Here is a 26043-nt window from a genome sequence, read left to right as displayed (position 1 = left end):
GCCTCGGCCTCCTAAAGTGCTGGGATTATAGGCGTAATCCCAGCCGCACCAGGCCAAGAGCTTTTCTATTCCTTGGAGATTTGAAGCTTTTTCTACACAAAACTTTTGTAATTGGAGTTCTAGATCTCAGCTCAAATGTCATCTCAAAGAGACCTTCGCTAAATGCCTTTTATACAGGGGACAATCTCAGCTCCCTGTAGAATTCCTGTCTCTCATATAAACTTATATTATCTTGATAGCACATATTACTATGTATTTATTTATTGAGATATGGTCTCACTCTGTCACCCAGGCTGGAGTGCAGTGGTGTTATCATGGCCCACTACAGACTCAATCTCTTGGGCTCAGGTAATCCTCCCATCTCAGCCCCCTGGGTAGCTGGGACCACAGGTGCACACCACCATGCCTGGCTAGCTTTTGCATTTTTTTTTAAAATTAAAGACAGGGTTTTGCCATGTTGCCCAGTTTGGTCTTGAAGTCCTAGACTCAAGTGATCTGCCCACCTTAACCTCCCAAAGTGCTGGGATTACAGATGTGAGCCACTGCTCCCGGCCGAGTATTGTTTTCAAGAAAGATGAGATTCTAGTGAATATGTCCATCTTTAAAAGGAAAATTTCCCCAATTGCATTTAACTTTACAGGTGGTGGACTCTGGGTGGCTGCTACTAATTAGTTGACACCCTGAAACTGATGTTATGGAGCGTTCTGTTTTTCTCCTTCTGCATTTTCCTTAACCTCCTCTGTCCTCAACACTAGGCTTTTGGCTGGGAATAGCCATGCTTTTAGAACATAAGACACATCATCTTCTAGAACATTGCTTTTTCCTTGAGATTGCTATTGTCATATTATAAACTATAGCAGTGTTCATATTTGTTTGATTTATTCCTATAACATTCATAGGTGAGGGCCTGTTTTTTGTGTCTCTAAACTCCAGGAATCTTGCATGAAACTGAAAATGATCTGGCTCTCAGCATGTGAAACCTCACAAAATACCCTTCTGGCTCTCAGCATCCTTCACCTCAGTGAGACCTCAACTGGCTGCTGCTGAAAATAATGCAAAGGAATCAGGAAGGAGATGTTCTGCATGTATTTTGGAACAAGGGAGAATAGACAGATTTTGTTAGAACTTAATCCTGTTGGAGAAAAGGGATTGATATAGCTGAGTTCAAAGGGGGTTGGGAACATAGCATTAAATTTTAGAGATTATAGCAAGTTTGCTTAATTTCATTCATTAATTTATTGATTAAATAGTCATTGATGGCCTAGTGTGTGTTAGAAACTATAATTATATGTTGTCATCTGGTGCACACATTATAATCCAATTGGGTGAGATAAGAGAGCCTAATTTGTTTTTTCTGTTTGTTTTTGGTTTTTTGTTTGTTTTCAGACAGAGTTTCACTCTTATTGCCCAGGCTGGAGTGCAATGGCGCAACTTCAGCTCACTGCAACCTCGGCCTCCTGGGTTCAATTGACTCTCCTGCCACAGCCTCCCGAGTAGCTGGGATTACAGTCGCCTGCCACCACGCCTGGCTAATTTTTTGTATTTTTAGTAGAGTATTTTTAGTAGAGATGGGGTTTCACCATGTTGGCCAGGCTGGTCTCGAGCTCCTGACTTCAGGTGATCCACCAGCCTCGGCCTCCCAGAGTGCTGGGTTTACAGGCATGAGCCACCGCGCCCGGCCAAGAAAGCCTAATTTGAAATACGGTGTAGATCAGGGGTGTCTCTGTACCCTTGCACATAGTGTGCCCTTAGGATAAACCCAGTTGAAATAACATCAAGATCTATTCTTGTAATTCTTGGGGAAGTGTCAAACAGACTTTCATGAAAGTCCTTGAGTGACTGAACTGCTCACCACATTAGTCCCAATGGAAATGAATGGGCAGTGACAAATATTAGGAAAGTGCAGACAGGGCTTTTCTGATTGCCTACTGATTTCCTCCCTTGAGAGGGACAGGCATTTTCTTTTCTTTCTTTCTTTTTTTTTTTGTTTGTTTCGAGACAGAGTCTCGCTCTGTCACCCAGGCTGGAGTGCAGTGGCGCGATCTCGGCTCACTGCAAGCTCTGCCTCCTGGGTTCACGCCATTCTCCTACCTCAGCCTCCCGAGTAGCCAGGAATACAGGCGCCCTCCACCACGCCAGGCTAATTTTTTTGTATTTTTAGTAGATACGGGGTTTCACCGTGTTAGCCAGGACAGTCTCAATCTCCTGACCTCATGATCCGCCCGCCTTGGCCTCCCAAAGTGCTGGGATTACAGGCATGAGCCACTGCACTGGGACAGGCATTTTCTTGGTTGCCCACCAGCCTGACTGAAAGACCACTGGGGTGTCTTGAAGAAAGACCGTGCTTGAGGGCAGGGGTTGCTGGCTACACACTCTAGCCCTCAGCCTGGGGCTGCCCCCATCCCAAGTCCCTTTCCAGTCAACAGTGGATGAAGAACAAAATGGATTCCAAGGACAGACCTGAGAGGCACCAAGCTCTGGATGGTGCTTCTCTTGAGAGGAATATGTGGGTTAAAAATAGAACTGGACTGGGCGAGTACTCTTGGGAATGCCTCTGGGCCCCTTCTCTCCCTCTTAGTGTGTTCACTGCAGGCTGTCTGCTCCCCAAGGCAGCTGCTACAAGGCAAGAAGGGAGCCAGGAATGGTTAGTTAGATCTACCTCCAATCTGAGCTAAAGGTGTCCGCCGGTTACCCCATGAGATCCCGCCCAGCTCACCAAGATCAATCTTTGTCAAGGGTTTTCTGATCCTAACTAGTAATAAAGAGTGTGCACTTCACTGCTGTGTCTTCTGTGTCATGTGTATGTCAGGGCAGTTTGCTCAGAGGTGGCAGCTTAAATCTGTATCTTCCCTCCATCCCACTGAAGTTCAATCTCATTCACTACTGGAGGGCCCTTCCTCTTCCGACAAGTTACCCAAGGATTTGGGGCACCTCTGTGGGACCTTCAGTACATTGTGATTTTCCCTGCTACCCTCACTGTCCACATGGCCCCTTGAAGATGGGACTGCTCCAGGGCAGGCTGCTCCAGGGATGGTGGGGCATGAGAGGTCAGGTGAGGAAAATGCTTCTTCTACCTAGGCTTGGCGCTCTGATGCCTGGGATCCAGCCTCCTGTGTACCACTAAGCCATTTCCCTGAGATCCTGTCTCCCTGAGGTCCCCCGATGTCCCATGTGCAGAAACTTCCCTCATGCATTTCTGCCTGCCAAGTCACTGTCCCCTCTCTCCTATGCATAATCCTATCGAGGTGTTTAGGATTCTGGAAAACAGCCAGGCTGTAGCCTGTCTGCTCACAAGACAAATGTTCCCTGAGGTGAAGGGGAGTGGAGGCCGGCTACCTGCTTGGTATGGGCACAGGAATGGGGACAGAGAACAAAAGTGGCCCTGCCCCACCAGCATTCTCATTTCCCTGACAGTCACGATTACCAGGAAGGCCTTGGTTACTTACTTTGGAGTGCTGGAGGGGAAAGGGTCCATCAGAGACATCAAATCCAAAGCTAGAGTTTCTGGATTGGCACCTAAAGTTTTGTGATACTCGTATGCTGGTAGCTCCTTGGAATTTTTGGAAGACAGGACACAGATGAGACTTGGAAGTGTTATAGTACATTTTAATGTGGTTCTCAATGTGTAGTTTCTGGACCAGAAGCATCAGGATCACCTGGGAACTTGCTACAAATGCAAATGATCAGGCCCCACTCAGACTTCCTGACCCCAGAAGTTCCAGAAATGGGGCCCAGTAGGTGTTTCTGATGCACACTGAAGTTTGAGAACTTTTGTTTTCATCCATAGTGTAATGTGAACGAATAACCCTAGTTCTCATTATAATTGGTTCATTTAGGGCTTCACAATGTACTCTGATGTCCACTGGAATGTATGAAGTTCTGTGCATAGCTTTTAATATAGCTCAGTGTGATTACTCCACATATCAGGGCTTTTTTCACAGTAACCTGCCTGAATCTTTGGCCAGAATCACTGGAGTTGGCTGTCAATTCTCCCTTTGTTCTGGGAGTGGAACATGTAGGTAAAAGCAGTAAGTGAGGTGTTTGTGGGAAGAGCCTGAGCTTTGGCACCAGAAAGAACTGAGTTAAAATACCTGCTCTGCTATTCACTAGGTGTGCAACCTTGAATAAGTTTCTGAATTTCTTCAGACCGCAAAAAGTGTTGATTCCCTTCCTCTACCCTCGGGGTTCTGCTTTGTGATGCTGGGGTAATGAGTATAAGGGATGCCTCTCGATTGCCTACTCATACCATTGAGTGCCTTCTATGTGAGACTTTATGGCCATTATCCTGTTAGTAACCATCACATCTCTGTAAAGTTATAGGTATAATAGCTACCCTCCCTTTAACTGTTCTTCAAGAAGGATATTCTATCCTATTTTACAGATGGAGCAACTCAATCACCTACCTAAAGTCATTCAGTTGGGAGTTGGTAAAGCCTGGGTTCAAACTCCAATTTGCCTGGCACCAAACTCCATGCTTTTTCTACTATAACACAGTGCCTTAACTTTTTACCCTTACCAATTAATAGCAGTTAATAGGGTATGCCAATACCTTGACCCATATAATTGATGATAATGAAGGAAATTTGAGTCATAGAGACAGTATGGTAGAAAGGGAAGTGGGATGATGTGCCAAAGGAGTCAGGCTTCGTTGCTACCGATAGTATTGGTGCTAGGAAAGGAAATGGCAGGAGAGGGTTGGGGACATGGCTCCTAGGAGTGTTGGCCTGGCAAAACCTGCAGAGACAGAGATGCAGGAGATAGACAGCATGCGATGTTTGGCATGTCCCCCATCCCCACCCCCACCAAGGCTCTTGCCATCAAAACTTCCACTCTCATTCAGCTGCAAGTAGTGGCTCCAACTCAGACCCTCACTATGGAAACCTCTGCAGATAATATGCAGGGCTAGGGGGAAGCACCTGTCAGGCATCACAGGAGAGAACAATAGACTGATGGATAAGTGTGCTTCTGTATTCCTGTGGGGGGGGGGGGGCGGGAGAGCGGCACGTGATCAAGGCTAAGTGACTGGACTGATGAACAACGTAAAATAAAGGAATTTTTCTTGATAAAAACATGTTTCAAATGAGGAGAGTGCCCTGATATCTGGTAGAAGTGGAGGCTTTGTCCTCTCATGGGGCCAGCTCTCACTTACATGCAGAACGCAAGAAAGAACCAGGCCAACACCCCTAGGAGCCATGTCCCCAATCCTCTCCTTCCGCTAACTCCTTTTCGAGCACCAACACAAGAAACCAAGACACACAGGAAAGAATCAAGGAGATTTAAATCTACTCTCTTGGGAAATCATTTTCCCGAGACCCTTCTGATTATCAAAATAGACTGCATTTATCAGAAAAGAACTATGAAAAACAATTCACACCACCCATAATCCCAAAACCTGGAGGTGACTGCTGTTTATACTTTGATGTATTTACTTTACATACACACACATATTTACAGATATACGTACATATATACCAAGACAGGACACAGTACACATTCTGTTGTGGCCTCAACTGTAGAAGTAACGGTTCCAATCTGGAGCCTGCTGTGGTGGACTCTGTACCAATCACGTGGTAAGGTATAAGGAGAGGCAGAAACACTTTTTCGGTGGTAGACGAGTAGTTAGATGTAGATATGTAGAGAGAAAGAGAGATAGAGGTAGAGAGATTTATTTACCAAAACAGAATGGTACATATTTCTTTCTGATGTTCATTTCTCACTTAACAGTAAGACACAAGCACAGTCTCATATTTTTTATTTTTGATATTGTGATATTAAATGGCTTTGTAACTTTTTGTCATGTCAACATTTCACAATATGCTTACTTAGTTCTATCTTACTGGGTACTTAGATTGTTCGAAAATTTTTATTTTCACTCCCAACATTGTTAGTGTGCAGTCTTCTGTATCATGGCCAAGAGTGAATATTGTCACTAAAAATATCTTAGCCAGTTTGAAAGATATGTTGTTTTATTTTATACAGGCTGAACATCTGTAATCCAAAAATCCAGAACCTGAAATGCTCCAAAACCCAAAACTTTTCGAGTGCCACCATGATGCTCAAAGTAAATGCTCATCGGAGCAGTTCAGATTTTCAGATTAGGGATATTCAACTGACAAATATAAGGTAAATATTCCAAAATCTAAAAAAAAAAAAAAAATCTAAAATCCAAAACACTTCTGGTCCCAAGCATTTCAGATATGGGATACTCGACCTGTATTTCTTTGTTTACTAGGGAGACGGAACATTTTTTCAAGTTGCTTATCCATCAGCAATTCTTCTGGCATGACTTTGCTATTCATGTCCTTATTCCAGCTTATTCAGGGAATATTCATCTTACCTTGTTTGTATTTATTTGATAGTAAAAATATCACCTTAACTCTTTGTTATACTTAAGATTGCAAATACTTTCCCTTGTTTGTAGTTTACCTGTAAATTTGTGTCTGGTAGCATTTTAGTGGTCAGATATATTAAATGTTTTTATATGGAAATCTTTTTTTCCACTGCCATTTCTTCTTTTTCTTCTATTCTTAGGAAGGTCTTTATTTTGAGATAAAATAAACAGCCATTATATTTGATTCTATACCTTTTATAGTTTTTTTTTTTAAAAAAACTTAACTCTATCCTTGAATTTTTTGGTATTGTGAGTAGGCAACTAAGTGTATTTTCCCCCAAATAGCTAACCTAGTATCTTAGTATCTCAGCATCATATTTCTTTTAATTTATTTTTTTGAGACAGGGTATCCCTCTGTTGCCCAGACTAGAGAGCAGTGGTATAATCATGGCTCACTGCAACCTCAAACTCCTGGACTCAAACAGTCCTGCCACCTCAGCCTCCTGGGTATCTGGGAATATAGGCATGTGCCATCACATCCAGCTAATTTTTATTTTTTATTTTTTGTGGAGACAGGATCTTGCTATTTTGCCCAGGGTGGTCTCAAACTCCTGGCCTCAAGTGATCCACCTGCATTGGCCCCCCAAAGTGCTGGGATTACAGGCATGAGCCAGCATGCCTGGCCCTCAGCATCATTTGTAAACGTTCCATTCTTTCCCCACTCATCTGAAAACAATATCCTTATCAAATACCATATATATATATATATATATACACACACACGCATACTGTATATACATACATAATGTATATACACATACACATAAATACATACTGCTGTATATATTTGTGTGCATACTGTGTCTTGTCCTTTGAACTGTTGGTCTATTCTTATACCCACCTAACATCTGATTCTAGCTTTCTAATACATTTTAACAAATGCAGTGAAAGTTATTACTCATTATTCATTTTTTCCTAAACTTTCTTGGTAGTCATCACCCGTGTATTCTCTCAGTTGAAGCTGTATAATCTAATTCTGTATTCCTTTGAGTCCAAGATGTACTTCTTTCAATTGAATTCTGTGAGACTTACCCCATAGCTTCACAATTCGATCTTTTCTTTTTTGTTTTTCTTTCTTTTCTTTTCTTTTCTTTTTTTTTTTTGAGGCGGATCTCGCTCTGTCGCCCTGACTGGAGTGCAGTGGCTCTATCTCGGCTCACTGCAAGCTCCGCCTCCCGGGTTCATGCCATTCTCCTGCCTCAGCCTCCCGAGTAGCTGGGACTACAGGCGCCCGCCACCTCGCCCGGCTAGTTTTTCTAGAGACGGGGTTTCACTGTGTTAGCCAGGATGGTCTCGCTCTCCTGACCTCATGATCTGCCTGCCTCGGCCTCCCAAAGTGCTGGGATTACAGGAGTGAGCCACTGCGCCCAGCCTCTTTTGTTCTTGTTAACCCAGTCTAAGTAGATTTCTGTTCCTTAAGGTTTTACCTCAGCCTTTTCTCTCTCCACTTCCTCTTTCTATGCTCTTATCTAAACAGCTGACATCTGTCATCTTTAGGAAGAAGTCCAGATTGATATAAATAAAAAGCTAACATTGGCCGGGTATGGTGGCTCACGCCTATAATCCCAGCACTTTGGGAGGCTGAGGCGGGCAGATCACTTGAGGTCAGGAGTTCGAGAGCAGCCTGGCCAACATGGTGAAACCTTGTCTCTACTAAAGATACAAAAATAAACAAAAATTAGCCAGGTGTAGCAAGGGGGTCAATATGGCTGAAGTGAATACAGGAAAGTAGTAGATGAGGAGGGAGGGGCATGGGGCTGCCCCAGATTATGGCTGGAAACTGCAGGTAAAGATTTCTTGAAATCGGCTGTGCAAACAGTGGCTCACACCTGTAATCCCAGCACTTTGGGAAGCCAAGGCAGGTGGATCACCTGAGGTCGGGAGTTCGAGGCCAGCCTGGCCAACACGGTGAAACCCCGTCTCTACTAAAAATGCAAAAATTAGCCGGGCGTGGTGGCTATCCCAGCTACTTGGGAGCTACTTGGGGGGCTGAGGTATGACAGTCGCTTGAACCCAGGAGGCAGAGGTTGCAGTGAGCGGAGATCGTGCCCCTGCACTCCAGCCTGTTCAACAGAGTGAGACTCTGTCTCAAAATAAATAAATAAATAAATAAATAAATAAATAAATAAATTCTTGAAACCCTTCCCAAAAGGCCTTAGATTTGGGAATAGGAACTGTGTATTAATAGGGTTCAGAACCACCTGGCAAAGATAGTTGAGTGTCATGGCTACACTGCACTTAAAGCTGAGGGAGGAGGGGAAGGGGTATGAATGGTATTAAGGAAAGTGAGAAGAGAGAGAGAGTTCCATTTAGTTTCTTAAAGACACTAATACACAGTCAAAATGATTCATGATGCACAAGAGTTTGAGGGCAGAATGACAATGATATGTCATCAGAATAACTAGATGAGGCTACCCTGAAAAAAAGTGACATTCAGGGCTTAATATTACTGATGAGGTACAGTGCAAACTGGGCTTGGTTTTGATCTTTCAAAAGGCATGCTGCTACAACATCCATCTGCCCCACAAGTGGGCTGGATAAACTCAAGTTATTTTAAGAATACTGAAGAATATTTATAAGGCAACTACATACAAGATAGAAGAGTACAGAAGTCAGAGTTCTGTAATCATTTAATGTAAGGCATGTGCTTTAAAAAAATCTATTGTTTCTGCAAAAGGCAGGATGTATAGTGGTTAACTGCATGTTCTTTGGGGGGCAAACAGAACTGGGCTCAAATGTCCATTTTGCCACTTAATCCTGTGTGACTTTGGTTAAGCAACCAACTCGAGCCTTAGTTATCTCATCTGTAAACTGGAAATGATACCCCCAACCTCAGACAGTTGGTGTATTCAATGAAATAACGTGTTTAAAGTGCACAGCACTATAACTGCTCAATAAAATTATGGCTTTTTCCTACTAAAGATGCATTGTATGGCAAGATTTCTCACGTTCATTATGCATACCTCTTGAAATTAAAGGGACCCAAACTTACACTGCTATCAAAATACATGTAGACAGCAAAAACAAAGGAAAAACATTTCATCAGAATTCTAAAGGAAGTTCTGGCATTCAAAAAGTATACACATTGAACTTAAAAAGATGACCCTCCAAATTGACTTTCTAGATACATTGTAACCCTCACAGCAACATACATGGAACCACTCTTCCTGATGATCAGTCAACTTAAAGTGCTTCTTTCAGAGGCCTCGTGAGGTGGCAGAGTTATGAAGGCCATTTTTTTTGACTTAATTACAAGCTATTAAACGTCTTTCAGAAAATGAAACCCTATCATTCTGGAACTATAGAGGGAGCCAATGTCTAATTCCTTCTCCCACCAAAAATACTTATGTAAAAAGGAGTATGTTTATGAATGTGTTGTCATTTTATCCAATTATATAAAAATTGAGCATTAGACTGGATTGCAAGGAATTTAAAGGAAATTCAGAAAATGGATAGCTCGTCCCCTTGCCCCACCATGTCCCTGAGGTATATCTCACTCAGAATGAAATGAACTTCAACAATGAGTACAGTTCATCAATGCAGACAGACATACGCTGAAAGTACATTTGTTAAGATGTTCTTACATTTGTTAGATTTCCATATTTTGTTTTTGATGTTTTCCTGTAATTTCCATGACTATGTAGGTCCCCCTATTTGAGGTGTCTGTACTAAAGGTTCTGTACTAGTGCCTTCCTAATGACAGGACTTGGTTAAGTTGCAGATCTATGAGATCCTATGATTCCTGTTGACAATCCAAGAGACAAGAATTTAAGGAACTTAGCTTATACAATTAACTCTAAGCTCTTAAGGCTGAGCATATAGAATAAAAATGAGGTTATCCATAGTGGCATGAAATGTATGATCTTTATTAATTTTTAATCCATCAATCTAAAATCACACATACTAGATCAAACAGAAGTACCACAGTATGCTTTATTTTGCAGGTAGTAATTGGTTCTCTAAATTGATACATCCAAAACTTTAGTTAGCAGCAAGCATCAGTTCTTCCAAAGCAGCTTAGGTGAAAAACAATTCTTTACATTCACCAGTTCAAAGTCGTACTGTCTGATCCACTGTTGTATTGACATAAAAATGAACCCAGTAGGCAAAGCTAATTAAACACTCAGCTCGTAGATTTTGAGCTTCCTTTATCTTATTGGAGTTGAAGCAGTTTTTAACCCTCTGTTAATATTCTGTATTTTAATTCTCAAAGAATTAAACACACATATTTTCTAATTAATTTAGAGCCATGATAACTATTGAGGAATTAGTGATATTAGTCTCATACCCAAAAGGTAGAACACTTTTAAATGAACCCATAATTTTGAATGTATCTGAATTTCCAATTTATATGCTTAGCAAGGTCACAAGCTGGATTTAATTAATCTGGCTTCTAGACAATCATCTCAAAAATATGTATTGAAATGAAGCCACTGTTTTTTATGATGCCATCAATTTAACCAAATGCTTTTATAACAAATAAGCAGTTGTTCTCAAAAGAGAACACTTTAAAAGAAAACATTCTTTACATACTTAGCAAATAGAGGAGAGCGTGAATCTGCATGTCAGAGCTGTAGAGTTCTAGAGGAGTTGGAATTGAGCAATCTAACTTTCTACTCCAGTTTTTGAGATGTACATGTTTTTGAGATGTACATGTTTTTGAGATGTACATATAGAGAAGGCAGTAAAGAAAGATCTTGATAAATTTTCTTTAACAAAATTTTGCAATTCCAGTTATTGGCAAAGGGTTCTGGCATGAGTTAATGGCAGCAATACAGTGGTGAGCTTCTGCATTGTGCTGAGAGGTAGATTGGGACTTAATCCTTGGATTGAATAACCAACTCACTTTATTTAAGGTTTAGGTTTAAATTTTTTAATCCAAAAAATATTTTCTGAAGTGAAGGCAGATCTTTGGGAACTTTTGTTTTTAGTTAAATATAGAGATAAAATAGCTTGATAAAATAAACATCTGCCTTACACTAATGACAGGTGTACAAAGCAGCCATTTGAACCCCAGACAACTTCAACACTGTGCTTCCAAATAAAAGTGCAATTGAACAGCTGAACCAATCAAGCAGACACGGGGATGAGCGGTCTCTAGTACCTTACTCCAGAAGCCAGAGCCATTAGCGGTCCCTACAGGGATATAAGTCTACATCAAGATCAACAAATGTACAGAATAATCTTGGTCCAGCTTTGGCTAGGCAGGCATCTGACTGATGACATATCAGGGCCCACTAACCTCTAGAGTAAGCACTTGTTGCTGTGAGAAAAAAGAAATCAATATATTAAAAATATCAACTAGAGCATATTCATGTAGGGAATGGGAGAGTGCAGGAGGCACACAAACAAACTATATAGAGTTTTTGTTTTCAGTGCAGGATAAATGAACCTTCTTAACAAGTTAAGGCTCTGAGGGAAAAAAACTTTCTAAACCACAACCTTAATAAACCATAACCCATACAGGTGTTCCAAATCAACACCTTTTAAAAAAAAGCTGAAGGTCTTACTCCATCCTTCAGTATAAATGTCAAGTCTGAGATAATCAGTATATTCCAAACTCCAGAAAAAAAAAAAAGAAATTTCCTTGTTAAAATATGGTAGCTATTAACAGTGACGAAGAAAACAGCCAAACTTTTGCTATTAAATATGATATCATGAAGCCATTTCTTTCTTAACAAAAAAAATACAGATTTAAATAATGCTGATCAGGAGGTGGGGAAAGGAAGTCTTATCATGAACCAAATTTCGTTTCTGCCACTAATGAAAATGAATCCATTATATTCTTGAATTTATTTCCTGAAGCATGTTAAATTCTTTAACACCTTTGATTTTGCAAATAACATCAAAGTAGTAAAATATAAGTAACTGTAACATATAAAATTACACATCAGTAAAAATGCTTTCATAATTGGATCTAGGGGCCTAAAATCATTACTTACTTAAAATATTCTAAGCCACAATTTTTCTTTTAATTATACTTTAACAAAGGAAGAAAAAAACAAAAAAATTGGTCCTAATATATTTTGTCTTAAATAAGTGTACTCATGCCCAAGTTAGCTAGCAACTCACTTAAGTTTGTCTGCATATCTTAAACAATCTATTGCACAGCATGTCCTGGCTTTTAGCCAATGGAAACGTAACTTCCAATTGAAAACAAAACAAAACAAAACAAAAAAAACCCACTAGATTTAATTGATTACACAGACTGATAACCAGTACGACTTTTCCTTCTTCCAATCATATAAGAGATAAAGACAACAATTATAAGGAAGCCCAAGGCCACACCCACTGCAACAGGAATAAGAAAGTTGAGGTCAGAGTCAGCAGAACATTCTTCAGCTGTTAGAAAAGAACAGACAGCAAGGAAAGGAAATTAGTAAAGAATGCAATTAAGTAGTAAAAAGCATGCGAGAAACAAGCATTTTTAAAGTGTACATAGCTTAGTCTTTTATAGCATTACCTCTATTTTATTTGCTCAATATCTCATTATCGCTTTATTTAAAATCACACGAAATTCCTCAGTACAAAAAGCAGAAGGTAAGGGAAGAACAGGAAGGGCCCAAAATAGAGAATTGTGCTTGCCTAATATGGGAAGACTTTAGGTTTGATTATCTAATGACACTGGGTTAAGGAGCCATCATCTTCACTTAAAACCACTGCCTGTGTATTTTCCTACTCTCTTTCTCCTTTGTTACACCTATAATTAAAGTATAAATAAGAATTCTGTATAAGTAATAAAATATAAGTTAAAAAAGACTTAGGATCAAGAATGCAGTATATATATACACACACACATATGCACACACACATATATGTATGTATATATATATATTTTTTGCACAGGCATTAGGTAGCTATCAGGTTATACACAATTACTTTTAGCTGAGCAGTGGTCTGGAAGAATAACAGCAGTATTTAATTCATTGCAGTCCATTCCACCGAACCACCAGGAAAGCAACATGTGCAATGTAGATTTTGAGTTCTGGATTCAGACAGAACTGAGTTTAAATCTTGACTCCTTCCAGTACTAGCCAAAGGACCTTGGGCAAGTTATTTAAACTGGGCCTCACTTTCCTCATCTGTAAGAGGGGGATAATACCCGTAAGGTATTTGAGGATTAAATACAATTTTATTTCTAAAGCACCTGATACACATCAGGAGGTCAACAAGTGTTCCTTCTCTTCTCTTTTCCTCTTATGCTCATGGTCCCATCTGAGAAGGATTAGGTTTTGAAGTAGCAAACAGAGATTAAAATAGGAGTGTTTTGGTATATTACTATTGAAAAAGTCCGTATTAGTATTAAAAAAAAAAACTTAAGCAAAACATAGTATGGAAGCCCAAAGTGCCCAATTCTGATCTCATAATTTCAAGTGTAAACCAGCTGTTGTTTTACTGTTGCGTGACTAGATTTCATTAGGGGCAGTTTTAATCAAAATGCTAATAATAGTTTTGTTGCCCACTTGATATGGAACCTCAATGAATTTCACTCCCCTTTCTGTAAATAATCGTTAAGGTCATTTCCGGTAATAGCTAATGAAATTAACAAAATGTGTTATCTGGTGTGATTTATGATTAAGCAATGACTTGTACTTTTCTTCTAATTTTAACTTTTCCTCCTCTTGTACTTTTGCCATTCATAAAAATGTTGCTACGGTTCTGAGTACATAACACTCATTTCAGTAACCACACATTAGCCTATGTTGAAAGAACTTACTATATTTTACTGAAAGCTCTCAAAGACTGAGAGCTGGGTAACAAGATACACTGTATTGTTAATCAGGAAGTTATAGAAACTCTGATCATGCCCATATATACATACAATGGGTTAATAATACTTCAACGCGGAAGTCTTCTAGTCTATTAATCTTCCTTCTTTATCTATGTTTCATATCTGTGCCACTCTTATACCACAGAATATGCTTCAACAAGGGCTGATTATCTAGTTCATTTTAATGCCAAAAGCTTCTCTTTACAACCCTATCTGTGCACTGTCCCACAGGGGCCATCTTGAAGAAACAAGAGCCTAGTTGCTATAGCTTCACTGCTTCGCTTCTGAGATTGCTGTTAGCTTACATTTCATAAGTACCACTCTGATGACAACACTAAATAGATTTTAATGCTCCAGAGATCAACAAGATGAGGTAGAGAAACACAACACAATCTGTCCTAATTAGTTCATAGAATATTTCTATCTTTCAATACTAATCAGGCATCCAAAGAAAAACAAAACAAGAAACAGAAAAGCAAGTGGTTAAATATGCTTGAATCTTTTCAGTCTATATTGCTGAAACACAAACAATTCTCTTAAAAACTCTAATTATGAAGCCAGTTTAAGTTCTGTTGTAGCCTCTTGGGTCTGTATCATCCCTAGGGAAAAAATCACAAGCCTGAGGTACTAACTTCATGCTTAACTTAAACTCAGAGAAATCAGCAGAAGTCACATAACCTTTAAAATGCTGATGGTCCTGAGGACATTCTCTACTTTACTCAACTGAAAACCAAGTTTAAGCACATCTGATGGGTATTTATACCACATCAATATTTATTTAATGAACTTTATACAAAGGTACATTGATGAGTTTAAATCACTATAGTCCTTATACACTGAAACAGAATACCAGTCGTGAAATGATATTTATTAATTCCATTAAGACACAACTACATATTTTATTCTTATAATGGCCATGTTAATAAGTTCAATGCATACTTCAAAGTTAGGATCAAAATTTGGCCAAGGCTTCTTAAGATAGACCTTAAAACATTGCACATCGATGTTCCTTTGAACAAGTTTGTCTCCAGGACCAGTAAATATGACACTTTGGATTTTAAGCTTATTAAAGAGAACAGGTTTTATTAATAAAGACTGATACCAAAATGCTGGGATTGATAAAATAATTAAAGTTTCAACATATCAATTTTAAGAAGCAAAGTGTTTCAACAACTGAGAGGTAAGAAAACCTTGTTATTTGCATGTATTTTTATATAATCAATCAGGTTGCAGATTCTAAAATTGCTCATATCCAGCATGATGGCGCTTGAGACCAATAAAATAAGCCAGCAACACTAGAATAAGTACTCCTGCCAAGGCTGCTCCCACTGCTATGGGCACAAGGAAGTTGTCGTCATCTGCACTGCAGTCTTGAGCTAGATGTGGAGAAAGGACAATTGAGAACAGAAACAGTGACAAACTTTCAAATCTCTGTATTTTGAGTAAAATGACAGCACTTCCTAACATGCATATTTTGTTTTTTTATACCAAGGTAACAAGTCATTGGCATTCATTATCAGCAAATGAGATGTTCCACAAAAGTGATTTTCCAAATAATCAAATAATACACTTTTAAGTACCAAGTAAAAATGCAGTCATTTTGGACGAAAAATGTATAACATGGTCACATACTTCCCAGATTTCTTAAACAGAACATAATGAACAAATATAATTAGCCTTGCCTTGATGATCAGGCCGTGAGCTTTCAGAGGCAAACTGTTACGATGTCGAAGAAGCACAGTGCTTCAAATATTGTAGATTGTTAAATATTAACTCACTGAATGAACAACTATACAAAGCAGACATAAGAACTCAATACATCACAATCTGGGGTCATTTACTAATGGGAAAAGAGATATAAGCGGGCCCTGATGACATAACTGTTTGCTTCAAGATGCTCAGTCCTAGTGTGAGAGTCAGACAAGAAAAATCAGTGGTTATAATTTCAAAATGTGTTGTGGTAGGAGCAGGCAACACAAAGTGCCATGGAAAAATTTCAGAGGCACACTCAAGCTCAGCCTTATTACATAAGACACACTTTGAAAAGGTGACACTTCAGCTGAGATTTTAAGGATGAATAGGAATTAACGATGCAAGTAATGGGGGAAGGGCATTCCAGGTATAAGAAATAGCACAGACAAAAATATGGAGAGTAAAAAGACACAGCACTTCAAGGGAAACGCAAGCAGGTTGGCATAGCTAGAACAATGGATCAAAGGTATTTTGGTTGGACAGAAGGCAGAGTGTACAGGGACCCAGGTCACAAAGGTCCTATATGCTCTTAGGTAGTTTGGCCTTATCCTGATGAAAAAAAAAATTCAGCAGCAGGATATTAAGCAAGATTTCATTTCAGAAGTTATGGCAGATGGAGGTAGTAAGGTAGGGGGCATCTCTATCACTAGAGTCCAGGTAACCAATAATATTGTCCTGAGCTGGATTAATGAAGTGCAGAAGAAAAGCAGAAAGTACAGACTGGAGATCAAATTAGAAGGCAAAATTGGCCAAATGGATGTAGGGGATGTAGGAGGAGGAGATAATAGAATGGTTTCCAATTCCACACTTGACTGATTATGTAGATGCTGGTGCCAGTCCATAAAAGAGGAAGAATATATGCATTTCAGTTTTTTGTAGTTATATGGAACAGGGGGTGAAAAGGATACGTGGACGAGAGAGATGCTCGGTTTTGGATATGTGAGTTTAAGATACCCGTGTCCTTAGTTGAGCGTGGTGGCTTACGCCTATAGTCCTAGCTACTTGGGAAGCTGAGATGGGAGAACTGTTTGAGCCCAGGAGTTTAAGACCCAGCCTGGGCAACATATCGAGAACCCATCTCAAAAAAAAAAAAAAAAGACTATGTCCTAACCAAGTGGCTATATGAACCTAAGTGGTAGTTAAAACACGGGGCAAGAACATTTCTCAGTAAGGGGAAGTAGAATAAAAAGAGGACCACAGACAAAAACCCTTGGGAACACCAATACCTGTGGAATAGACAATGGAGTAGGAAAAAGATGTAAAAGGGCAGGTAGAAAATGGCACCAGAGGAGCCAAGGATGGAAAGTTTCAATTAGGGTGGAAAGACAGCAAATAATATTAGAGAGCTTTGAAACATGTCCATTGCCTCTAGCAATATGAAGGGTGGGAGATATGAGTAAAATTGCTACAGGTTTAAGAGGGAATGGGAAGTGATTGGTTAGGACATCAAGAACTTGGGCAGGGTAACGAATACAATACTCATTTTGAGAAGTTGAGAATGATTAAGACATGACAAAAGGGAGGTAATTAGAAGGGGGACATAGGGATAAGAAAGGATAGCTTCAGGTTAGAAGAACTTAAATAGGATGAGGGAAAGAGCCATTAGCAATCGACAGAAGATGCTTTGGTACAAGTTCTCCTACAAGGCAAGAGAAATGGGAATCCAAAAGCATAAGACATAAGAACTCAATACATAACAATCTGGGGTCACTCAGTAATGGGAAAAGAGATATAAATGGGCCTTGATGACATAACTGTTTGCCTCAGTTTAACCAGGAAAAGAAAACCTACTCTGAGACTGGAGAGGAGGAAGGAATGATACAGATGGATACACTTGCAGGAAGGATGTTAACTGCTACTTCTATTTCCCATTTCCTGTGTCTTGTTGCCCTAGTGCTCTGCCTAGCTTGCAGTCTATTAGGGACTGATAAATCAGATAACTAAGCTTATTAGAATTGTATCAAAGATAGGACAAATAGGCTGCATGGCAATTCTGATTGTGCTTGCATTCAAGAAATGTGCCAAGCTTTCCACGCACCCCCTACTAGCCTCTGGGGCAGTAACTAGGAACAAAATGCAACCCTGGAGCTTATGAACTTTCCTGACATTGACTTTGGCTGCCAGTTCAATTATTTCTTTTACTGGCTTCTTGGATCTGTTAAGAATCCAGATAGCTGAGGTTGCCAGATGTGACCTGTGAATAAATGGTGTTAAGAGTCCCCAGTTAGCACCTCCCCTACAATTTCCCAAATTACCACCCAGCCCATAAACTATTAGGTGACATGTACCATAAAGTATTATGCCGTGGGTTTAATATAACTTGGTTTTTAAAAAATTCATTAGTAGATTAATTTCTTATTCTGGCAACAGACTCATAGTTCTCTCTTTCCCAAATTGGGTATTTGACCTAGTACTGAAACGACTTTCATAAATACTGCCAATAAGGCTTTCATGTAAGACAAATATTCCCAGAGTAGCTCAAAAAGGCAATTCCGCTAATACAAAGATCTTTCTAGATACTGTCACTTACTTAAAATGCTCTCAATTAGTATGTGAAATATTAATTTATAATAATTATTGATTGTATGAATTCAACCTTTAAAAATTATTTAGTTAATGGAAAAAATTTTGGTAAAACAGTAACTTTAATGGGATCACATTCTGAAGAAAAGAAAATCTCATCCTATATGTCATTTTGACCTGATCTACTTGCCTAATGTATACTTAACGCTGTATTGAAAATGCTTCTGGGGAAAAGTGTATTTGCAGAAGAATTTAATAGCCACAGAAGCAATAAAGATTTTTAAAGTTTAAAAAGTTCCATGGCCACTAAAATTTCAATAAGAAGTTTCATGTAGATTAAAAATGCTGTTAATCTTCAATTTTCTACCAGTTCAGACATTTTTCAAATACAATTTTCAACACAAGAACTGGAAAGCTGAGGTATACATTTACAACAAAAACTAATACAATTTCTCTTAAAAACCAATTGAGGCCAGGCACAGTGGCTCACGCCTATAATCCCAGCACTTCAGGAGGCCGAGGCAGGCGGATCACTTGAGGTCAGGAATTCGAGACCAGCCTAGCCAACATGGCAAAACCCCATCTCTACTAAAAAAAATACAAAAGGTAGCCAGGTATGGTGGCACTCGTCTGTAATCCCAGCTACTTGGGAGGCTGAGGCACAAGAATTGCTTGAACCTGGGAGGCGGAGGTTGCAGTGAGCTGAGATCGCACCACTATACACACTCCAGCCAGGGCAATAGAGCAAGACTCCATCTCAAACAAAACAAAACAAAACAAACAAAAAAACAATTGAGTCAAAACTTCTTTTGGAAGAATCAACATTAAGAAGCACATTCTTAGGTGACATCTTATTTGTTATATACATTTTATATCTATAATCAAACTGTTAAGTAAATCACATGCATCTGAAAAGATTTGTGAAGCTACTCAGTATCATTCATGAATATGTATACCAGTTTCAAGGACAAGAAATGGTAATTATTAACGCAGAAAGTTAGCTACCAGGGTAAAAGAAAAGGAGATGGGTGGAAGATGAGCCCAAGACAAGTTAACATTATCTATCTAAATAAACAGATGAAATACTATAATCTTAAAAATGTCCGAGTCTGATAAGAATTCCTACTGAAAAACTGCAGGAAACTTAAGTGGTACATTTTACACTGAACTTATAGTATGTTCTTGATACGTAACAAGTAGCTTCTTATCAGATTCCTTCTAAAATACTAAGATGTATGAAATACTAAGATGCATTCCTCTGAAATGCAAATTATCATTCAAAGAAATGAGTAGCAGGATTTTAAAGTCCCCACCCACTGGATGAAGAAACTGAGACACTAGAAGTTAAACAACTTGGCCAAAGACAATGGTAGTTAACTGCAGAGTTTGCAGCCGTGATGACTAACTGGCGTTCACATGGCTCAACTGGGTAATTCAGAGAAAAGTTACCACCTATATTGCTAAGTTTTCTCATGTGATATAGTAAGGTGACTAGGAAACTATTCGTATATGGAAACTGGAAGGCTCAAGTATTTTAGGGTGATCTAAGTAAGAGAGAGACTGCACACAATCCTACGTTGGTTCAGATCAATAGCTCAATATGTATGGCTGCAATGTAAAGCTACTATGTAGAGATATTAAATATCAACCTCAACTTAGGAATTGAGAAAAATGTAGAGAGAGATACTCTGAAGCTTTTATTATGAAATAACTATTCTAGATCACTGGTTCCCTAACTGACTATGCATCAGGTTTAGCAGGGGAGCTTACACACACACACACACACACACACACTCTCTCTCTCTGTCTCTCCCTCCTCATTAGACCTACTACGTTAAATCCTCCAGGGAATCTATTTTTATATTTTATAAAACGCTTCCCAAGTGAATTTTATTCTGTAGCCTGCCTACCATCAGTCAAGGCTTATGTATGGGACCATTCTTCCAGATAGTAATATACAGACAGAACATCAGAACATTTTGCAAATAATTTAGTTCTACTTCTAAACATTTCCAAAGTTTTTCCATTTGAAAGAAATTGCCATTATGTAGCATACAAAATCTTGATTTTAACCAACGGGAAAAAATGTGAGCAAATTGCCTTAAGAAATAAAAGAATCTTTATTGTTTTAGAAGCAATTTTGAATAAACAGACAGGCAAATATCTAAAGATACCATACATCAACTAGTGGTTTAAACATTTGAGGAAGAAAACATGGAAAGTATTTACATGGACCAGTTTCTTTATACAAATGCTAAAACATGAAAAACACCCAAAACCAAATAGAGGGTTACCATCAAGGTATGAATCCAGTAATACAAATAAAACTACAAAAGGTACAAAGAACACGTAGCTATAGGAAATAATAGTGTAAATAGCAGTGTATAAACTGGCCCATGTAAAATACAAAAATGTTCACTGAAGTCAGGTTTTCTATAAAACAGTGTTTATTAGAGGTATTTTACTATGAATCCGGCATATAATCTGAATGTAGAAACTTTTAGAAATAGTAACAGCATTCAGTCAGTGCCACGCACTTGTGCTTCCAATTATTTTTTTAAAGCTGCTTTGTTTTGACTCATGTGAAATAGTTAAGGCCTACATTCTTATACGCATTATCCATCTTATAAGGTTAACAATTTTACACTAAAACACAGTTTAAATAAAAAAGGATTTTGAAAAATCACATCTATATTTAATCTTTAAGAAGTGTTTTAAGCTGGTAACACAGCTCGCTGTAGCTCTAAGACAGGGGTTAGTCAGGAATCTGATCTTGAGCCATAAAGGTTTTCAGGCTAAATAAAGGGCAAATTTAAGTGACAGAAAATATTTGTAATTCCAATATAACTCAGTTATATTGTTATAAAAATACACATGCTAGCATGCAACTGCCTAGATATGTGTGTGTATATATATATATGTGTGTGTGTGTGTCTGTGTGTGTGTATTGATTCATTCAATATCAATACTTTGGAACCCAGACATTTTCTAGTGAATGGGAGGCACATAATCCCCCCACCAAAAAAAAAAACAAAAAACAAAAAACCAAAGGAACCTTCCATATATGGCTGCATATTAACAATTTTAATATTTGCTCTGCCATTCCAACACACACCAAAGAAGTTCTCCTAGAAGCAGCAAGAAATATTTGATGTGTTAACTATCAAGCTGATGTATTTTGCTTTCTCCTATAAAATTAGGTGGTGCACGGTAATTTGACAATTGGTGCATCTCTCAGAGCACAAAACTAAACACAAAGCACATGAATTAATAATGATTCTACCATAACGAATAATAACAATGAAAGTTTTGATTAGCACAGAACCATTTAAATGTGAAAGCCAAATTAGTACTGTTGTAGCAATCAATGCAAGCTGGAAACAAAGAACAACTTTTTAATGGGTTAAGAGAAGACCAAGACTTTTGGGTTAGATGCAAGTTTTTTTTTTTTTTTTTTTTTTTTTTTTTTTTTTGAGACAGAGTTTTGCTTTTGTTGCCCAGGCTGGAGTGCAATGGTGCGACCTCAGCTCACCACAACCTCTGCCTCCCGGATTCAAGCGATTCTCCTGCCTCAGCCTTCCGAGTAGCTGGGATTACAGGCACCCGCCACCACGCCCATTTAATTTTTTGTATTTTGAACAGAGACGGGGTTTTACCATGTTGGCCAGGCTGGTCTCAAACTCCTGGCCTCAAGTGATCCACCCGCCTCGGCCTCCCAGAGTGCTGGGATTGCAGGCATGAGCCGCCACGCCCAGCCTAGATGCAAGTTATTTTATAAGTGTAAGTGCACTTCGTTATCTAGGTTCTAGGACACACTGGCATTTCTTAAGAAAAAGAAAATAATAAAATATATCACTACCAACAAGAAATATTGGAAGGCTAAAGAGAAATCTGCATTAATTTTAGTACTGCATACAGAGGCCAATTTATGAGCACAAAGTACTAATGCCCTCAATTGGCACTGGCAAGCAATTATCTCTAAAGCACGTAAAAAACGGATTGAAATGCCCTGTTGGAATAGTCTTGTATATTGCAATTTAAAAGATTGAAATATCCAGTTTTTTAAAAAAGAATTAAATAATAAGATTAATACCTACTCTAAATTTTAAAAAGCTTTTGTATCTTTTGTCATTACAGCCACATAAATACAAATGTATTCAAAAAGCATTAGAAAAGCATGTATTGCTAAGAACATAATAATACCAGCCCCTGTTCAAATCTACTAGTATATCTCTCATAGGTCAAATATGCAGCAATGCCAAAGTAGCTAAGTTAACCTGCAAACAAAAATCACAAAAAAAAGAGCAAAAGGAGCAAGTACAAATCCACTGTAGAACATGTTGTTCCAACTCAACTACATGCAGGGGAAAAAAAAAACATCTCTTTTTCAAAAATTGTTTTTTCTAAACTGTATTTTTAGTCTGAATGTCTAAAATGAAAACACTGAAATACTAATTCAAGACAGTAAAAGAGAACCTACAATTCAGTGATTTTGCACATCTTTTGCTGTAAAAATAAGTTTTAAATTGCTTGGTTGGAGAAACCAAAGTCAGGCAACTAATTTGTAGTTGACAGTTTTTTGTTTAAGTTTGAAATCCCCCACACCACCCATTCTAAAGAGCCGAACTGCAACTAAATATACCTTAAATTGACCAGTATTGCATGTTGGAACTTGTACTTGCTTTTTTCTTTTGTAACAGAGATCACGTATTGATTAGTGTTACAGAGTCTGATATCCAGCATAACTTTTTCTTCTGCCAATTACGTAAGCAATCACTATAACGATAATCAAGCCTGAAAGACCAGCACCAACTATAATTGGGATTAGAATGGTGTCATCATCCAGCGAACACTCTTGGGCTGTAGGTGAGAAAAAGTGTGTAACAAATAATGAGTATAATCACAAAACAATGTCCTAAAGTAAAAGATGTTGATTTAAAAGTCAGAAATGTTCTTACAAGATCAACTTCAAGTAACTAAGACAGGTATATTTTTATGATAAAGCTATAGAAAATGGAGAACTGTTCTAGAATTAAAATTCTAAGACTTACTTTGTTCTTTCATTTGTTTATGTGTATATATGTAGATATTCATATAGATGAATACATGTATATTCATTTACATCTATAAACACAGCTCATATCATAATATATATCATGATATATATAATGCACACATCACACATGATATATAATGCACACATTATATACATGATATATAATGCACACATTATATATGATATATATGTTTGCATATACATATATACACATGTATATGTTTGTTTATATTCCAAGTCCTTTCCAAAATAGGAGTATTACTTTATCAGAAATTAAGGGAGCTAATCTAGCCCACTTTTACATAGCCAGATTAGCCTCTCAGTGGTAGCATGAATGTCTTTTGGGAAAATAGAAACAGGATCAGGAAGGTATCATGTGATGAAAATAGCCAGGCTGGCTCTGGAGCCCCTTTAGAGTTAGGGGTCAGCAAGCTGTAGCCCATGGGCCAAATCTGGTCCAAGAGCTAAAAAGGGCTTTTACATTTTTAAATGGTTGAAAAAAATATTTTGTGACTCATGAGAGCATATAAAATTCAAATTCCAGTGTCCATAAATAAGGTTTTATTGGAACCCAGCCCATCATCTGTTTATGTGTTGCTGTTTTCGTGCTACAATAGCAGAGTTGAATAGTTGTGACAGAGACCATATGGCCCCAAAGCCTAAAACACTTACTGTTTGGAACTTTAAAGTTTGCAGATCGTGACTTAGAACATACAATTTTAGTGGTTGCAAAGTCAAGAAACTGGGACCTCTTACTAATTTGAGTGTGCTTACTGCATTTCTTATCTGGTCAGAGTTGGCAGCCTAAAGGGGCTATTTTTTTCTATTTCTAGAAAGTGGTCTGATCCAGTAAAATCCAATCAACACTCTTCTGCCTTATTGCAATTCTATTTCTTTCCCTTACAGTCAAATATTACCTATGTGTTGTATTTATAGGTACCCACAGCCAAGAACCTAGTTCCACGAATAGATTATACATTCAATATCAGTATTAAATGTTGTATATCTCTTTGGGTGATATTTTTAATTCTACGTACATAAAAACCAAAGTTTCAAAGTGAGAGAAAGAGCACAGCTCATCTCTATTACAGTTGACTAGATAAACCGTCCTGAAGTGATGATACTAATACTACAAATGATTTTAAACTGTAAACACAAAACTGGTCTTAAAATTAGGGAAGTAATGAAGGGGAGCCAAATAAAAAGTCCAAAAATAAAGCTAGTAAAGGATCAAAATAATTGAAGTACATAAGCAAAACAGGCAAGAGGGAAAATGAATTCTTGAAAATATTTTTAAAGTGTAACTAACGTCTTTAACCACAAGAATGGTAGGGTCCAGAGCCCAATTTATTGTGGCCTAACCAAGTCAGACTAGGTATTCAACACCACTGCAAAAGCAGTCAAATGGCTCACAGTATATTCGCTTCTAAACACAGCTTCCACATTTCCTTTCAAACCATAGAATTAATGGTTGAAAAGGATGTGGGTGACTGGAATAGCTCTGCTCAACAGAGTTGTGATCCACAAACCCCCAATTTTAGGTAATGGGCTTAAAACGACAAGTCAATTAAGGAATTTTACGTGCTTCTTTCTTCATGCAAATTTTAATCTTATAATGCCAAATATGTCTTTCATATTCGTATGAACACATTATAATGAACCTTCACAAGGGTTTCATTAAAAATCTAATAAATACCACCATTAGCCCTGAGTGATCTTCAGAAAGCCTCATTCACACCGGCACATGCTTTGAAAACTCTCCAGATCGTTTTGGCTTGTAAAAACATAGTTCATGGTATTTGAGGCTTTGCTACCACTCTTTTATCTTTTGTCTTAACAAAATCAGACCAAACTGCTTTCATTCAGGTATGAAAATGTTTCCAGTGAGAAGACGGCCTCAGGAAGCAGATGCAACATGCTCAAAGCTGCCGCTCCCAAGTGCCATCTTCTCTACAAACTAAAACCCATACCTCAAATAAAGCTCACTTAAAGCTTCTATCAGTTTTTAGCTTTAAGAACTTTTTTGCAAATGATTTTAAGATCACAAAAACATCTCGGTTGAGCAAAATGATGAGCCAAATATAGAGGTGCACAATTTGCTCAAGGCTATGAGACCGCTGGTGAATTCATATTCCTCTATTTCAACGTTTAAATGTCTGTGATTCAAAGGAAAAGCCACCTATCAGTCAACATAAGAACATAAATTATTAATGAAGTTTGCTTGATTCTTACCTGTAGAATACTTTCCTTGTGTCACATTGAAAGGCTGAACCCTTAGATCAAAGGTATTTATCTGAAATGCTCCAGACACTGAAACAGTCTGCTCTTTGTTGCACATATAAGAACTTCCCAGGGGGGCATCCCAGTAGCTGAGATTGTTATTTGCAATGCTGAAAACTTCAAAGAAAAGAAACAGGTTAGTAACTTCTTATCCTATCAACATCAAAAATGGGAAAGTTGGCCAGGCACAGTGGCTCACGCCTGTAATTCCAGCACTTTGGGAAGCCAAGGTGGGCAGATCACGTGAGCCCAGGAGATCAAGACCAGCCT

The 26043-nt window shown here is 38.4% G+C and overlaps 1 protein-coding gene across 4 annotated transcripts in view; it reads right to left on the bottom strand.

Annotated features, from left to right (window-relative positions):
• Positions 1-10236: 10236 nt before the first annotated feature.
• Positions 10237-26043, bottom strand: part of LAMP2 (lysosomal-associated membrane protein 2) — a 42296-nt gene continuing 26489 nt past the window's right edge. For 2 of the 4 annotated variants that reach the window (XM_011957996.1, XM_011957997.1), the window contains exons 8-9: positions 25726-25890; positions 20534-23297 (exon numbers count right to left, since the gene is read on the bottom strand). In XM_011957996.1, the coding sequence (XP_011813386.1) occupies positions 23158-23297; positions 25726-25890 (305 nt within the window). In that variant the 3' untranslated portion in view covers positions 20534-23157. Of the gene's footprint in view, positions 15539-20533; positions 23298-25725; positions 25891-26043 lie in introns of those variants that run through there. The other 2 variants (XM_011957995.1, XM_011957994.1) reach the window with 2 other exon arrangements.

This window comes from Colobus angolensis, unplaced genomic scaffold, assembly GCF_000951035.1.
Source record: "Colobus angolensis palliatus isolate OR3802 unplaced genomic scaffold, Cang.pa_1.0 Scaffold454, whole genome shotgun sequence".
Taxonomy (NCBI): Eukaryota; Metazoa; Chordata; class Mammalia; order Primates; family Cercopithecidae; genus Colobus; species Colobus angolensis.
This window is presented reverse-complemented; position numbering and strand designations above follow the sequence as displayed.